This window comes from Rutidosis leptorrhynchoides, chromosome 2 (assembly GCF_046630445.1).
Source record: "Rutidosis leptorrhynchoides isolate AG116_Rl617_1_P2 chromosome 2, CSIRO_AGI_Rlap_v1, whole genome shotgun sequence".
Lineage (NCBI taxonomy): Eukaryota > Viridiplantae > Streptophyta > Magnoliopsida > Asterales > Asteraceae > Rutidosis > Rutidosis leptorrhynchoides.
The window spans coordinates 15,427,312-15,443,612 of NC_092334.1; the positions used below are offsets into that span (position 1 = coordinate 15,427,312).

General features: G+C 37.5%; 2 protein-coding genes across 2 annotated transcripts in view; both read right to left on the reverse strand.

The window, feature by feature from the left end:
* Positions 1–10,535, reverse strand: part of LOC139890582 (calmodulin-binding receptor-like cytoplasmic kinase 3) — a 33,876-nt gene extending 23,341 nt beyond the window's left edge. The window contains exons 1-2 of the mRNA XM_071873471.1: positions 10,292–10,535; positions 9,205–9,464 (exon numbers count right to left, since the gene is read on the reverse strand). Of these exons, the coding sequence (XP_071729572.1) occupies positions 9,205–9,464; positions 10,292–10,535 (504 nt within the window). The remainder of the gene's footprint in view (positions 1–9,204; positions 9,465–10,291) is intronic.
* A 30-nt stretch (positions 10,536–10,565) lies between these two features.
* Positions 10,566–12,465, reverse strand: LOC139887626 (probable receptor-like protein kinase At5g38990). The gene is made up of 2 exons (XM_071870701.1): positions 12,311–12,465; positions 10,566–11,421 (listed from the first exon to the last, which is right to left on the reverse strand). Exons 1-2 carry the CDS (start codon positions 12,463–12,465, stop codon positions 10,566–10,568), a joined length of 1,011 nt encoding a protein of 336 aa, XP_071726802.1.
* Positions 12,466–16,301: the final 3,836 nt, after the last annotated feature.

Genomic DNA, 16,301 nt, shown 5'->3' on the forward strand with positions numbered 1-16,301 from the left:
AAGGCAGCTAGTTTGCTTAGCGCATCCGCCTTCTTATTTTGCCCCCGCATTACGTGCGAGATTTGAAAAGCCTCGAACTGGTCAGCGAGATTATGAACAAGCGATAAATATTGCTGCATAGCAATGTCGTGCGCTTCGAAGTCTCCGCAGACTTGATTGCATACTAGCTTTGAATCCACGTAAGCGTGCAAGATTTTAACATTTAGCTTATGCGCGATGCGCATACCTGCTAGCAGAGCCTCATACTCTGCTTCATTGTTTGTGACAGCAAAATTAAACCGCAGTGCGTACGTATGTTCCTCACCGCCTGGACCTGTCAAAATTACACCTGCGCCTGCGCCAGATGCGCTACACGCACCATCGGTGTATAATTCCCATGGTGATAGAACAGGTGCGGGCGGATCTTGATGTTCTGCTGACGCTTCGACATCCGCAGGTATTTCTGCTAGGTAGTCAGCAAGTATTTGACCCTTAACCGCACTGCGTGAAGAAAAGTTTATTTCATGTTCTCCCAATTCGACTGCCCACTTGGCCATTCGGCCAGAAATCTCGGGCTTGTACAGTACCTGTTTGATTGGCTGATCAGTTAGAACCACAATCGGATGTGCTTGAAAGTATCGGCGTAAACGCCGCACTGTATGGACAAGCGCATATACTAACTTCTCTATTGGCGAGTAGTTTACTTCGCTTGATGTCAGCGTCTTGCTTACGAAGTAGACCGGCATTTGTGTCTTTTCGCGGTCTGCGATGAGAACTGAACTGATTGCTTCCTTTGATGCCGCAAGGTACAGCGTTAACGTCTCCCCAGGGACTGGCGCAGTAAGTGTTGGTAACTCTGCAAGCACCTTTTTCATCTCCTGAAAGGCTGATTCTGCTTCCTGAGTCCAGACAAAATCCTTTTTCTTCAAACAGTTTTTCAAAGTGTTAAAGAATGGTAGCTGACGCTCTGCGGCTTTTGACAAAAACCGCGTGATTGCTGCGAGCTTCCCAGTGAGACTCTGCACATCTTTCTTTGTTTTCGGAGATGGTAAATTATCAATAGCTTCAATCTTTTTGGGATTAGCCTTGATACCCCGCGCTGTCACCACATGACCTAGAAACTTGCCTTCCTCCTCTCCAAAGCTACATTTAAGCGGATTAAGCTTCATGTTGATCCTTCGCAGAGACGCAAACGTTTCTAGGATGTCTGCGAGCATGTCTTCTTCGGTGTTGCTTTTGATTACCAAGTCATCGACATACGCTTCAAGATTTCTGCCAATTTGAGGCTTGAATGCTGCGTCAATTACACGCTGATAGGTCGCGCCCGCGTTCTTCAAGCCGAAAGGCATCTTTGTGTAACAATAAATACCCTGCGGCGTATGAAAAGCAGTCTTGTCTTCGTCTTCCGCAGCCATTAGAATTTGGTGATAACCTTTGTATGCGTCCAGAAAGCACTTATATCTGAATCCAGACAAAGATTCAACCTTCCAGTCTATCTCCGGGAGAGGGTAATTGTCTTTAGAACATGCTTTGTTAATGTCTTTAAAATCAACGCACATTCGCCAGTTACCATCAGCCTTTTTCACCAACACCGGATTGGCAACCCATGTTTGATAACGCACTTCGCGTAGAATGTTTGCTTTGACAAGGTTGTCTACTTCTGCGCATAGCCAATCACTGCGGTCTAAAGCCATATGCCGCTTCTTTTGTCTAACAGGTGTGAGCGATGGATTAACATTCAATTTATGTTCCGCAATGTCCCGCGGGACACCTGTCATATCTGATTCGCGCCATGCGAAAACATCTGCGTTTGCGGACAATATACCATGTAACTTAGCCTTGGTTTCAGCTGATAAACCTGCGCCGATTTTTATACCCTTATCTGGATGCAAGCGATTAGCAATGACCGCACTGCTTGCAATCTGCTCCCCGACGCTAGGGATGTTAATTTGCACAACTGACGCACATATCTCAATCGTTTGATGTGACGCCATTGTGGCAACTCCTCCCTTAGTAGGAAACTTAATCAAACCGTGCACTACCGAAGGTATGATGTTAAAACGCCGTATGAAATTTCTTCCCAGTAGCGCATTATATCGCGAAGTCGAGCGAACCACATAAAAGTCAACTAATTCGTTCCTTATTAACTGCGGATTCTTGTCATCTTCGAGCTCTATTAATAACTCTATCCGTCCCACGGGCCATGAGCTTTCTCCGGAAAAACCAGACAGCGTGATATCAGACGGACGTAGCTGCGCCTTCACGTGTTCGGGAAGAAATTGATAGCAATGCTCGTACATAATGTCAACGCCGCTCCCAGTGTCGACATGCATGCGCTTGACCTGCACCCCGCAAGAAGGAATGCGGCACTTGATAATGATAGGTTCATTCACCCTGTCAATTGACATCACAGGAGGGAAAGTGATTGGAAGAAGTTCCCAATCCTGATGATCGTTATACTTTCTTCGCTGACCTAATTTCTCTGTGTCAACCATGTTAATGGTTAAATCAGCATTTTTGGCCTTATCCACTTTCTGCCACGCGAAGGTTTTAGTTTTTGACCCTTCTTCTGCGGCTTTCCCTTTATCTTTCTTTGGCGGTTTGAGGTGATCCAACTTACCCGCACGGAGCGCCTCCAGTACCCGTTCCATCAAGTTTTTACACCTATTCGTATCGTGCCCGTAATCATCGTGAAATTCACAATACTTTGTCTTATCCCGCTTACCAAATTCTGTAAGCGGAGTTGGGACCGCGAAGGTCGCGCATACCGGCTCCGTCGCCAAAATTTCTTTGGGCGTTTTGGATAAGCTTTTAAGAAGCGCATAGTTCTGATTGTTGATGCCGCGCTGATTATTGCTTCGATAATTGCCATTAGATCTCCCCTTTTCACTTCTGATAGGACCGCCACTATGGTAACGCCCGCGAGAATTATTTCTGCGGTTTTGATCTCGTGAGCGGTCATCATCATCCTTTTTTTCATTTCGCGAGCTGTTTGTGGGAACATCGTTATCTTCGCCACTCCGCATATAATCGTGACATTCTTTAAGCGCCTCAGCGTAAGTTGTTGGCACCGTATGACGCAAACGCTTGACTAGCGTTGGGTGCCGTTCTGAATTGATGCCATGTATGAGTCCTGATATCTGTTGTTCTGGCTTGAGATCTGGAATGCGCAAACATTCATTAGTATACCTTGTGAGATACTCTCCCAAAGATTCCTTGGATTTCTTCGTAATATCATGGCATTCAATGTGAGTGCGCTTGCGTGGTCTTTGGTTCTGATACTGCAATAAAAACTTTGTTCGCAGATCCATGAATCCGGCAATACTGCCCGCCGGGAGTTTATTGAACCATTCGCGAGCAATGCCCTGCAAGGTCATTGGAAATATTTGGCACGCAACCGGATCCACCCAACCTTGAGTGCGCATTGCACCCTCAAAGCGCTGTAAAAAGTCATCCGGATCGGACAAACCATTGTAAGTACCTAGCGTACCAGGTATCTTTGGTGCTGCTGGAAACGGATATGCAGTTATGTGCGGAGGAAATTTGTCAAAAGTAGTCGGTAGCTCGAAAGGTGGTTTAACAGGATCCCCTTTTAAACCCGCAAAGAAACGCCGCATCATGTCCTGAACGAAGTCAGGCTGCGAAAATAAGTGAACCATGTCAGGGGGTGCGGCCTGCATAAATTGCCCTGCAAGATTAGCCTGCCCCTGAATATTTTGCCAAGGTTGACCCTGCATCTGCGGATATACCCACGGCTGCGGTGTTGGCAAAGAGGGATTACTTGAAGATGCCGAATACACAGGTTGTAAGGGGAGCGAGACCTGTGGCACAGATGCCTGCGAAAACTGAGGATACACACTCAAGAGCCCAACCGTTTGCGCTGTGCTTTGTTGTTGCGCTGTTATTGGCGCCCAATGAGAGTTTGCGTCTGGAATGACACCAAATCCCCAGCTGTTAAGTAACGCCTGCGCATCCGCAGGGGTTAAGAATTGAGAAACTGGGCGCGGTGGTTGCCAAGGTTGCAGGGGTGTAAACGACGAGTTTTGCTGAATAGTCTGCGTCTGCAGAGGTATCGAAACAGTGGTACTGTAAATAGGTACCTGGCCGCAGCAAACTACATGTGGTCCCATGGTTTCGCCACCAGCGTTTATCGGGATAACCCTTGGATCCACCGATGAAAAATCCAACCGCGTGGTTGTGACTGGTGAGTTTGCTCTTGGCGGTGTAACCCCATCCGGATATACCGGCTTAAACCGCTGAAAGGGTTCGCCGGATACAGGTGGGGGGTACATTGTGTACCCTGCTTGAGCAGCCGCCTCCGTAGTCAAAACTGGCGTTTGCTGACTACCAGACGGCGCGTGTTGAATTGCTGTTTGAGTATGCTCCGATGATTCCTCGGAAGTCATGATACTGTTAAAAAGAAAAAATTAAAAAAAATTCTGTAAATAGCGAATCATAATTCAAAACCTAAAAAGAAAGAACAATTAAACAGTTTTGAATTAATTCGACTCTCAATGAAAGCACCACTTGATCATGCATATTTTAACCGAGGGGTCTTAACATGCTTGCTCAACGTAAAGGAGGGGTTTAAGGATCTTAGAACGTGGCTCTCCGGTCCGGCTACCGTGAATAACCCTGGCCGACATGATGATGTCGGCGGGGTGGCCAAGTGATTAAGTCCACCTTCGATGACGTCCGTCGATCAGAAGGCCCCAAGCAAGGTTGTAGGTACCAGTTAATAAAGAACTAACCTGTTAACCTTTAGAAGATGATAGAGGATATAAGTTACGTAGGATGTGTGGTAGAAGATGGCTACGTAACGTGGTATGTTGCTAACGACGATTAGGGTTTGTATTTATAGACAAACCCTAATTCTAGAACCGTCATAGGATAGTGATAATCGTTTCCATAACCATCTCCCCCGAATCACGAATATAATTATGGAAAAGATATTTGCTTGTTAGCTAAGCAACCGCCGTAAAGGGGCCAGATACGGATCCGCATGCCGCATGACGCATGAGAGCACCCCGCATACGCACCATAGCGCATGCCCGTGTGTATGTTACATGCGCATGCGGGCTGCGGTATCATTAATAACAGGATTACATTTCAACTATGCGATTGACAATCAGTTTGTTTGACTTACAAAAGTCAACCTTTTGCTCTTTTTGTGGAGTAGCAAAAATAGTTGCATATATGCATTCATTTTTCCAAATCACATTTAAAACGGTGTTTTACATGGTGATGTACTTCCAAGTTGGGCTCTCTTTAAAAAGTCCAAAAAAAAAAAAATAGCTTAAACAGTACCAAGTACTCTAAGTAATGCGCAAACTGTTCATAGGAACTTGGACTAGAAGCAGTTCGGGTCAACCATACCCACCTTGTGTACCCGTACAAAAAATTACCGTTTTGACCTGATACCTGTTAGAAATTAGGGTTGTAAATGATAATCCCGGATTGATTCTTGAATCGTGAAACACTTTCCTAATTAAGTATTTCGACCCTACTTGCCTCGGGTTACACGAAATCTTAATTGGGATAAGACAAGAACGCAATTTGACTCTAGGCAAGAAGAGATCAAATTATAGTATTAGTGAGAATGTCATTTTTCTTGTTTGTATAATGAAAGCAAAGTCCCATATATATAGAAAATGGAAAGGTGTAATGAAAGGACACAACCTTTCAATAAAAGTGTGCAACTCTTCATTGACACCTATTAGAAAATAACATCACTTTTCATGAAATGATGTAACCATTCATGGTTATCTTTTCATCAAATGATGTAATTTTCAAGACCTTATCGAATTAACCCGAACGAGCGTGCACTCCGCACTCTCCAAACTCGTCATTGATCTTAATGCGATAAGCATTTGCTTTCTAGTAAATCCCAATTAACTAAAATGATTGTTGATAACACTAAAATCACCAACAATTCCCCCCCATTTTAGTGTAATCCTTAATTTACTAAAACTTGAACAAAAAAAAAACAAACCAATGCATAAATGAAAATGTTTCAGAAATTAAATTTTCATCTTAGTATATTACATCATCCAGAATTCGAGAATCGGGGTGTTTCAGAAATTAAACCCTTCAACCCATATGAAAACGAGAGAGTAATGCACACATCAGTTTCTTACATTCGTCTAATACTAACTTGACACTATTATAAGCCATGTGTCCCAATCCTTCAGTGAACATATCTGCAGCTAAGTCCAAAGCTCCTTTGAAGCGGCAAAACTTCATGCTCACATAGGTAGTTCTTTTACATCTTGCAACCGCATATGCAATTTTTCAAAAGAACTATTAAGAAGATAAACTTCAACCTACCTTAGCTTACGGTCTAAACACATACCTCGGGATCAGAATAATTATGTGTTTCAATCTTCAGAAAGTAAGCTTTCCACATTGAAATTCAGCTTCTAGCGTTTTACTAGAAGGGAATTGGGTGTCTCACTTTGGAAGATTTCGGTGGACTTCAATCCCACTCTAATAGCCGACTTGTGCACTAAGTCTCAGGCTAACCATTTTGTCAAGTGATTCGCAAAATTTTGTTGTGACCCAACAAATCCATAGATATCACTTCATTCGTGATCAACTCACGAAACATAGTCCGTCTAAGGCAATAGTGTCTAGACTTTTCCATATATATTTGACTATATGCCTTAGCCATTGTGTATCCCATAATTTGAAATCTAAATGAACATTTCTTTCGACTTCAATCAATTTTACTTAAATAGTAAACTTTATCAAAAGATTTACTATACTCTTATCTTATCATAAGAACCGCGCGCGTACTCAAGATTAATTGATTGATCAGTCATTGCACATGTCCACTTTCCACAACTCACCAATGTAAACTTATAATTTGTACACCCTTGATAATGAATTCACATTATCATTATGCACATAATATTATCATTACATTAGATAATAAGATTATCTGAATAACACACTTAAGTCACTTCACTTCTAAAACAAAGAAGAAGTGACAAAAGGGTTTACCATCAATAATCTCAACATCAATTTTTGATCCAAGATACTTTATCCATAACAAGTCTAATATTTCAATAACTTGTAGATGCATAATCTTTTATCTATACCAAGTCTAATAACCAACTTATAGATGAATCATCTTCATGATTAATAGTTGATTCAATACATCCTTATTTTATGGATTATCATTGTGAATTACCCGTTAAAGATTTTGGTTATGAATCAAACCATAATCTAAACTTTCGGTATTAGATTATTAGATCTCATCACAATGAAAACTTATATAGTTATAATGTATTGTGATCCTACCAACAACCGTTAATATGAAATTGTTACTCACATGCAATATAAATGCATACTGATATACATGAATGATGTAATATCAACATTTAATTTAAACTGTGAATCTCAATTCATGCAAGTAACCGATTTACAGCAATAACGGTTCAATATAAAAATTAATTAATTCAAGATTCTTATATATCTTAATATGGTACGAGTAACATTATTGAGAAAAAGGATCATCGAATTCATATGATACACATGCGTTCATATGTATTCCCAATTGATATGATGATATCACGCATGTATACTTGTATGTGATTACTTTACACGCATACACGCATACATACAATATACCGTCAACCCTTGTGACTATGGTTATTAACTGTTGCCATTGCACCCTTGCAAATTCTAAAAGTCACAACTTTCTTTAACATCAAATGAAAATAACTAACCACAGAGAAACAACCAAGTTGATTCTTCTTGCTATGAGTTTATTTCCAACACATACAAGTGACAACATACGTTTGGTATTCTTAATTGCAAAGATATACGGTAACCGACACATACATAACTATACGTTTATGTACGCATCCTGGACTTAGATATATAACCAATCTAACAAAATTTTTATCATCATGCTTATTTGTTAAGTAAGTTAATCATGCATTTCTATAAATTATGGTATAAAATTCAAAATATAGAAATTGCGTACCGTACTTGCTTTTCTTTATTCATCCACTATTAAGATCATCGTCCATCAAAAAAGTGTAATGATTCCATAAACTTATTTCCACCGACAAGTTCATTCAATGAAAATATGCATTCAATCAATGAAAATATGCATATTGCTTTTGTTACACCGACTGTTTCTTGTTGAATTTAACCAAAGTGATAAATTATCACTTTCCAGAATCATTATTTTATGTCCATATTTTATTGTTGGTGTACAATTACTTCCATTCATCCAATGAGTAACCGACACTTTTGTTAGTGTTTAATATTATTATCCCTTGTTGGAACAAGGAATAACACATCAAAAGATGTATTCATATTAAACATTCCAAAAGTATCATTTAAATAAGTGTTGGACAAACAGACTCACGTATGAATTTTAATAAATTAAATATGAAAGAACCTGAAAATCCATTCAGTGGCCTTCTCTATGATGGAAATCCATTCCACATCTCATTCAACGCACGATACATAACTTGCAATCTATAGCAGTATGAAATCCGAATCACTTTGAACCAACAACTTGAGAATTTTCTCCATACACAATTGATGTTTCACGTTCCAATATGGATACCAAAATCATGGAATAACTTTTCCATCAAAATACCCTGTCTTTTCCACGGTGCATCCAAAGATTATCCATCCGTAAAATACTTAATTAGTTTGTTAGAAATTAGGGTTGTAAATGATAATCCCGGATTGATTCTTGAATCGTGAAACACTTTCCTAATTAAGTATTTCGACCCTACTTGCCTCGGGTTACACGAAATCTTAATTGGGATAAGACAAGAACGCAATTTGACTCTAGGCAAGAAGAGATCAAATTATAGTATTAGTGAGAATGTCATTTTTCTTGTTTGTATAATGAAAGCAAAGTCCCATATATATAGAAAATGGAAAGGTGTAATGAAAGGACACAACCTTTCAATAAAAGTGTGCAACTCTTCATTGACACCTATTAGAAAATAACATCACTTTTCATGAAATGATGTAACCATTCATGGTTATCTTTTCATCAAATGATGTAATTTTCAAGACCTTATCGAATTAACCCGAACGAGCGTGCACTCCGCACTCTCCAAACTCGTCATTGATCTTAATGCGATAAGCATTTGCTTTCTAGTAAATCCCAATTAACTAAAATGATTGTTGATAACACTAAAATCACCAACAATACCATCTTGCCACCTCTGACACTATGAATATTCATATTACCTTGTGTGCACGTTTTATGGCAACAACCTGACCGTCAGGTAGCTGAGCTTTGTAGACGGTTCCAAACCCTCCTTCACCTATCCTTAATGATGGTGCAAAATTCTGGGTAGCTTTTGCCAGCTGGTTCATGGTCAAATGAACAGATCCGTGTATCATCGTACCAGGTTTCAATTCACCTAATGTGAATATTCTTAAATCTCTATCGATATCACTATAATCATCATCAGTTGAAGGTTCACACTTCATGCTACTTGTGTCACCTGGGTAATAGAAAATAAATAGTAAAAATAAAGGCTTACAAAGTTTGCAAACATTACTCTAAAGCTCGAAGATAGAATCAGAATTTTCCTCATATATCAGCCATCGTGTGAAAGCAAATAAATAATTTTGAGATGAATGAAAGATATAAAAAAAATTCAGCGATAACATTATACGGCTTTTGAAAAAAAAGCCAACTATGAAAACTCTTATGCACAAAGATTTTGACGAGGATGTAACTAAATTACTGCACGTCACACGAAAGCCCTAAATTCAGCAAAACATAATACAACAACTCTTTTCTAAATTTTGAAAAAATTATACATATGTTGCACGATTTCAATAGGTTTTTTATCTCGTAATAATATGTAAATTTTATTTAAGACTTAAGAATAATACATATATATTTTAGTGCATTGGTGAATTAGTGGACAGGGGCTAGGTTTTCTATCGATTTCACTATAATCATTATCATCCCCTTGTCGCAACCTCTTTGTGTTGTGGGGGGATGCCCCTAGCGGGGTCAAAATAATACCATGAGTACGATGAAATCGAGAAGCTGTTTTCGGACTTGAAACTGTTTTATAACCGCCCATTTTGGTTGTCACTTATATTATGAATATTACAATACATTTATAGACACAGGAATTGAGTTTTAACTGCCAGGAACTTATTTTATTCTCTTGATTTGTCCAAGAACAAAATTTTGAACCCAAACAATTCTAGAGTCGAAATATCGTCTTTGTAAAGTGATTTCCATTCACGATTCATGGAGAAAATAAATAGGTCACACACCTATACACGAACATAACAAAAACATTTTGCATACCAGTGTTTTGTTTAGTCGCATAAACAAGATATTTATTGATCTTCCAAGTGAAACCCATTACACTTAGTGAACTGTCATTAATGTCTGAATTCTCTTGTATTTCCGGTAAAGCCTGGAGTGATCCCACAACCTCAGTCATAGATGACCGTTCTTTTGGAACACTAAGCAGACAACGATAGGCAATCTGAGCAAACCGTTTTAAACACTTGGAAGATATTGTTCCCCGTATGGTAGGGTCAACCATTTGATCATATTTTCGTTGTTTCACTCATTTTTAAGACCACCTGACCAAACTGCATTGCTCCTCTTCTTGGCGTTCATCTACGGCAAGCCTCCCTGATAACAATTCAAATAATACTACCCCAAATGCATATACATCTGTTTTCACAGTCAGTTTTCTGGTATAGAAATACTCTGGATCCAAATACCCGAATGTGCCTTTAACACTTGCATCAACAAATGATTGATTGACTGGACCAATTTTTGACAATCCAAAATCAGAAAGCATGGCTTCCCAATTCTCATTCAAAAGAATGTTTGAGCTCTTGATATCACGGTGTATGACTCCTTGGCGGGCCCCAAAACAAGTGTGAAGGTAGTCTAATCCACTTCCAGCACCTGTTGCTATCTTGAGTCGTTCAACCCATGTTAAAGGAATAGCATCCTTGTGTAGATGATCATATAATGTTCCATTGGGCATATACTCGTAAACAAGTATCATCTCTTTGTCAGCATCACAATAACCAATCAGAGGCACCAAGTGACAGTGGCGTAACTTTGAAAGCATCTCGATTTCAGCCCTAAACTCGGATGCACCCTGGTTGGACATACAATCCAACCGCTTGATGGCCAAAACATGACCAATAGAAATTCGACTTTTATATACTTTTCCGAATCCTCCTTGACCAATAACTAGTTCATCATCAAAGTCGTTAGTTGCAGATTGAATCTCTTCAAGAGTAAAACGTCTACATAAAGAAGCTGAAGTCGATGATGACAAGGTATCAGCCACGCCAGTTGCAGATTGCATAATTCTGGTGAGCAATATGTTATAAGTTCTAACTTTGTACAAAATTTCCTTACAGTCTCTCTTACCTACAATTATTTGAAGCTTTGAATAATGGTAGGTTCTAGAAAAGCCATAATAAAAACAAAAGATCAATCAGTGCAAAGTGAAAAGCTAAGTCACTCAAACAAAATAATTTAAAAAAATAAAAAATTATGTGGTTAGTTACTTTCGTTTGTACATATTGCAAGGGTGCCCCCAAAGGCCCAAACCTTTAATTTAACTTTGTTGGTCATCGTGATTTGCAATAGTTACGCGATTAGTCCCCGATGCTGACGATCATTAGTAAAATCCTGTTGAGGTTTGCTAACTCCGGTGAATCAACATCACCGCCACACACTTCACCACCACATACTTCATGATTCCAATATATATTAGGTAACGTTGTAACGACCCTACTTTTCTAATTCAACTTTTATCGCGTTATATATATGAATTATATATTCACGACATTAGTAGTGACTATTTTATGTCATTTAATATTCATTGTGCCCTGTGTTACAATGTATTCATGTGCACACCTTCTGAACTCAAGGCCTAGATATTGGTATAAGAATCATCGCCCACCTAATATAAGTAACGTATCGTTGTATTTGGATTGTATTTGTGGAAGATTGTGTTTTTTAAAATTTATTATACCCTTAACCTCAACAAACCTACGTCTAACATCTCCAAATTATTCAAGTGAACGTTAAAATACAGTTCAAACATCTACATACAAAGATATATAAACCAAATTTCAATATAATGTTGCTTCTACTATGTCATCCATTCCTAATCGATACCAAAACAATAGTACAAGAAATATTTACACGCATGGTACAACTTTTAATCCGCAATTAAAAACGATATATTTATCCAACAAATGAAGCCCGCAGGCAACCATTTTGGAATCAACCACCTATTGATACTTTTTATATGATTGTACGTTACAGTATAAGTCTCATGTTTACCCTTTTCTTCCTTGTCTAAGATAATCCATTCTGATCAACCATAACTGCTCTCCAACTGACTTCATTTCCGGGCGGTCCACTCGTGTTGGGGCTACACATTGAAAAGCTAAAACAAGCATCTTTGAAAATGTTTCACCGTCTACCGCTTCCTTCATTTGAGGGTCACCAGATCCATAATGTCGCCATTTTTATACTTCCCAAATACCTGAAATCAACCACCAACATAGTCACGAACTTTAGACGTTGCGTAAAAAATACAGTTTGTGCCGCCTAACCAAACCAACCATTTTGGCTGCACAAAAAGTGTACCCATTTTTACCACTTGTCATCATCTAATATGTCTGAGCCGCTCATTTTGACACCACTAGCTCAAGGAAAGAAAATAAGGGTATCATCTTTGGACAACTTACAGCTATCTATGCACAATGTACGTCATAATGGTGTGCCACTCCTGTCCGGTCTGGGCAGTTGCAAACTTGCAATACTCCGTAATATGTTTTAAACAGGATACATACTAAATGCATAAGGTACAACTTGAGAATGCATGGATGTAAAGTGGGTTGAGTGGGTTAAAAACCAACTGGTACATACCAACTGATCTGTCAAAACAAAATAATGCTTTTGGACATGGTAAAACTACCAATTCACAAGGTACAACATGCTGTGGATTCTTACTTTATCTAAAGGGGCGGAGGATAGTATAGACTAGGCGGGGCACCCGTCCTAGCTGGATTTAAAAAAAATTACACTTAAAAATAAGATTACTAAAAAATAAGATTTTTTTTAGTAATTTCCCCAGCTGTAAATGATTAATTTACTAAATTTTTGCATCCGCCTCATCTGTGTCGGGTTCAAGTTCCGCCACTTTTATCTAGTATGAACAAGTAAAACAACATGTTTTTGGACCAGGTATCTTAGTACCACTACTGAAGTACTAGGAAGAAAGTTATGAGGTTTTTGTTGTTCGAGTTACTCGCGAGGGTCTGATATACATATCAATCCGAAATAGTCCGTGACAGTTTCCTGCCACCCCAATATTTTGAACCTGTGACCTCTCGCAAGATGCCGTACTATCTTGGGATGGTTTACAACCAGAAAGAAAACCCGACATATAGGCTTAAGTTTCTTAAAGTTCATTTGGAATGCATACAATCTTCAAAATCGCTTTATTAGGTATAAAGAACATTTTTCTTGCAATTATACATAGCATATATTTTTATACAGGGCAAATTGTCTAAAAAGGTAACATTAAAGCCACAATTTCCTAATAAATGGAATATCGTTTTTTCTTTGCCTATTATAAAGGACTTTGATTTCACTTTGGTACTTAAAAAGGTCTCTAATTTGAAAATGATTACAATTGAAGTAAAACTGATTACAATTGTGGTGGTAGCCGATGGGTGGTGGTGGAAGGTTGAGGGTGAAGGTGGTGGTGGTTGTGAAGATGGTGGTAGCCGGGAGTGGTGGTGGCAGTTGTGATTGAGTTGGTGGTCAAGTGATTTGTATGTATATATACACATATATATTATCTATCTCTATCTCTATCTCTAACTATAACTATAATATACTATTAATAATAATAATATAAATCATAAACGTGTATATATAAAATTTAGCATCCACCAATTTTAAATTTATCTGTCGACAGTTTTATCACATGTGATATTTCGTAGTCCGTTGCTAAACAGTGACAGATAAAAGTATTCAGAAAAATCCCATATTTTTATATAAATACATTTATTTATTTTGGTCATTAACTGTGTGAAACCTAATCAAAAAGGTTCGTCCATTATTTGTTTTTAGTTTCAAGTGATATGTACGGAGTATTAAAATTTAAACTAAAAAGATAAAAATATTTTTATCAAACCTATAATCTCCATAATCTATTTACGGACTAACTTTTATTTTAGACCTTCATAAATATGTATTAAATCTATATTAAATCCAACGAAACGACAACCGAGTGTTACTAACATTGACAAATTAGGCTCGAAATCATATATATATATATATATATATATATATATATATATATATATATATATATATATATATATATATATATATATATATATATATATATATATATGTGTGTGTGTGTGTGTATGTGTGTGTGTGCAGGATCAATGGGGAAGTAATCAATCGGGGAAAGCGGGGGGAAGCAAATTTTTTTTTCTTCATTTTTTTGAATTTTTTTTTCCGGCATCAAGATCACACGAAAATATGAACATTTAGAAGAGACACTTCGTGATGAATTTTATTATTTAGGCGGGAAAACGATCAACAAAAATAACATTCAAGATAATATTATTCGTGAAGAATATGAACGTTTTTTTTTCATGTTTTGTGAAGTAAAATTTAGCCCGATTTAGAGTTTAGGGTTTAAGGTTTAGGGTTTGGTGTTTTGGGTTTATGGAATAAACCCAAAACACCAAACCCTAAACCTTAAACCCTAAACCCTAAACTCTAAACCGTTCGTTGAAATGTCCTGTTCTTATTGATTAAAAACGTTCCATATTAATTAATTTCGTTGCGAGGTTTTGACCTCTATATGAGACGTTTTTCAAAGACTGCATTCATTTTAAAACAAACCATAACCTTTATTTCATCAGTATAGGTTTAAAAAGTTTTACGTAGATTATCAAATAATGATAATCTAAAATATCCTGTTTACACACGACTATTACATAATGGTTTACAATACAAATATGTTACAACGAAATAAGTTTCTTGAATGCAGTTTTTACATAATATACAATACAAGTTGATTAAGTTATGGTTGGAATAGATTTGTTACTAATTTTCACGTAGCTAAAATGAGTAGTTTTTACCAATTTTGTTTTGCTCACCATTTCTTCGTTTCTAATCCGTTTTGAGTGATTTAAGCGGCCACGGTTTCGTATTGAACTTGACTTTATGAAACTAAACAGAAAAGGTATAGGTTTATAGTTGTAAATACAAGTTACAAGTTGTTTTTAAAAGAGGTAGTCATTTCCGTCGAAAGAACGACATCTTGATGACTGTTTTGAAAAACATACTTTCACTTTGAGTTTAACCATGATTTTTGGATATGGTTTCATGTTCATAAGAAAAATCATTTTCCCAGAAGTATAGCTTTTAAATCAAAGTTTTTCATAGTTTTTAATTATCCAAACCAAAACAGCCCCCGGTTGTAACTACGACGGCGTAAATCCGGTTTTATGGTGTTTATCGTGTTTCCGGGTTTTAAATCATTAAGTTAGCATATCATATAGATATATAACATGTGTATAGTTGATTTTAAAAGTGTAGTTAGAAGGATTAACTTTATTTGCGAACAAGTTTAGAATTAACTAAACTATGTTCTAGTGATTACAAGTTTACCACTTCGAATATGATAGCTTTTCATGTATGAATCGAATGATGTTATGAACATCATTACTACCTTAAGTTCCTTGGATAAACCTACTGGAAAAGAGAAAAATGGATCTAGCTTCAACGGATCCTTGGATGGCTCGAAGTTCTTGAAGCAGAATCATGACACGAAAACAAGTTCAAGTAAGATCATCACTCGAAATAAGATTGTTATAGTTATAGAAATTGAACCAAAGTTTGAATATGAGTATTACCTTATATTAGAAAGATATCTTACTGTAAATAAGAAAGATTTCTTGAGGTTGGATGATCACTCTACAAGATTGGAAGTAAGCTAGCAAACTTGGAAGTATTCTTGATTTTATGAAACTAGAACTTGTAGAATTTATGAAGAACACTTAGAACTTGAAGATAGAACTTGAGAGAGATCAATTAGATGAAGAAAATTGAAGAATTAAAGTGTTTGTAGGTGTTTTTGGTCGTTGGTGTATGGATTAGATATAAAGAATATGTAATTTTGTTTTCATGTAAATAAGTCATGAATGATTACTCATATTTTTGTAATTTTATGAGATATTTCATGCAAGTTGCCAAATGATGGTTCCCACATGTGTTAGGTGACTCACATGGGCTGCTA